At 37.7% G+C, this 1,780-nt stretch overlaps 1 protein-coding gene across 1 annotated transcript in view; it reads right to left on the bottom strand.

Annotated features, from left to right (window-relative positions):
• LOC103460691 (synaptotagmin-14-like) overlaps positions 1-1,780 on the bottom strand; it is a 9,307-nt gene continuing 7,527 nt past the window's right edge. Inside the window, exon 6 of the mRNA XM_017303440.1 lies at positions 1-793. Coding sequence (XP_017158929.1) covers positions 615-793 — 179 coding nt within the window. The 3' untranslated portion in view covers positions 1-614. The remainder of the gene's footprint in view (positions 794-1,780) is intronic.

Genomic DNA, 1,780 nt, shown 5'->3' with positions numbered 1-1,780 from the left:
TGAAATATATTTTTATATTAATCTAGTCAAAAATGTGACATAAGTAATAAAACGACTTATTTTATGTATATTATGAAATAGTCCAGAGTGAATCCTGGAACCGGATGAAAATGTGAATTTCTCAGAGAGAAACGGTTGAAGACAATCAGGCAGAAACGGAGGGAGGGATTCATGCAGACACCAGCTTCACAACGAGGAAACGTCTTCATGGATGAGCTGCTGACATTCAGCCTGTCACCTTCAGCTCCAATCACACTTCAGCTTTTATGTTTATTTTGGATTATCAATACTCTTATCAATATAAAATTAGACAAATTAAGCTAAGCTAATGTCGGCTAACAGTTTGTATTTTATTGAAAAAGTGTTTCCTTTCTGCTTCTTGGTTCCAACTAATTATTTAAATCAAATAATAAAAAAAGCTATAGGACTAATTTTGTTGAACAGAAAATATTTCATTTGTCAATCAAACTGTTATCTTTAGTCATTTCATGTAAATATCAGAGTGCAGAATAAACAAACATAAAAACTCAACGCTGGTTCAACTTTCATATGTTTGAAGCTGAAGCTTTAGGTAGAAACTAATATTTGTATTTCTACTTTTACTCCGTTTAGTTCTATGTGAAAGACAAAGGGCCAGATCCCATCCAACTGCATGCAGTGAAAATATGATTCCAGTGAAACGTCTGCACTGCATCCATGAAGGCAGAGAAAGGCAGAGCGGGCGGCGCAGACTCACCTCTGATTATATAAACCTGTCCGCCTACCAAGTGTTTGAGACAACAGAACAGCCCGTCTGACAACAAGGGTTGGACAGCAGTAAGAAAAACAGCGACCAAGATGTCAAAAGCCAGTAGGGACAGAATATCAGGAGCAGGCAGAAGGAAGGTACGGAAAGAAAAACGGGTCAAATATCAAGAACAAAGTTCACCAGATAATGTGGGATTTCAGAGAAATCCTTCATTTTGGCTGGAAATTCACAGATAAACCCCAAATTACACTGTCAACACTTTCCTGAAATCCAAGAAGAGTGAAGAGAGGACTTTAGGTCAGTAAGTTCACTGAGACTCTGACCTTTGACATGTGAAAAGTCTTCTGAGGATGTATAACAACGTGGCTCTCTCCTTCAGACTCACTCCAGGCCCGTGACCCTCGACCCGACACTTCAGGTTTGGTCATTCACTGGCACCACTTTAACCAATAGATAACTTAGTACATTTAAYGTCTGTCTTAAGGAGCCGTTTGTGTTGAATGAATCTTCTTTTATCCAGGAAAACTGGATTAGTAYCAAATGGTCAATGGAAAAGACTCATCCTGCTTTTACCCGGGTCCAATTATCATCAACACTGGAAGAATTAAGACCAGGTCAGGTCTTGGTGTGATACATATCAACACTCAGTTTACTGCCCAAGATAGAGCTGGTTAAAATCTACTAACACGGAAACATGGTTACATGATTCCATTACCAATAAAAATATTTCCTTAGAAGGTTATAATGTTTTTCGTTGTGAGGAGGAAAGCTGTTGCCATCTATGTAAAGAACAACTTCTATTTTCTGTATCTATTTCAAAACAATTTGAGTTTCTAGCTTTGAAAACTGGATTCACTAAAACTCAGCGTGGCAGTTACAGGGTTTCATTGACCACCTGCTGCTTTCTGTCCAAATATCCAACTGGCCTAAATAAAAATGAATTAGTTTTGTTAGATTTTAGTCTAGACTGGTTGACAGCATCTTGAGATGGATGAAAAACTGATTCTTCAAATATCACCCAGTTAATTAACT

This window comes from Poecilia reticulata, unplaced genomic scaffold, assembly GCF_000633615.1.
Source record: "Poecilia reticulata strain Guanapo unplaced genomic scaffold, Guppy_female_1.0+MT scaffold_276, whole genome shotgun sequence".
In the NCBI taxonomy this organism is placed as follows: domain Eukaryota; kingdom Metazoa; phylum Chordata; class Actinopteri; order Cyprinodontiformes; family Poeciliidae; genus Poecilia; species Poecilia reticulata.
Note: the sequence above shows the minus strand (reverse complement) of the source record. Positions and strands in the feature narration are given on the sequence as shown.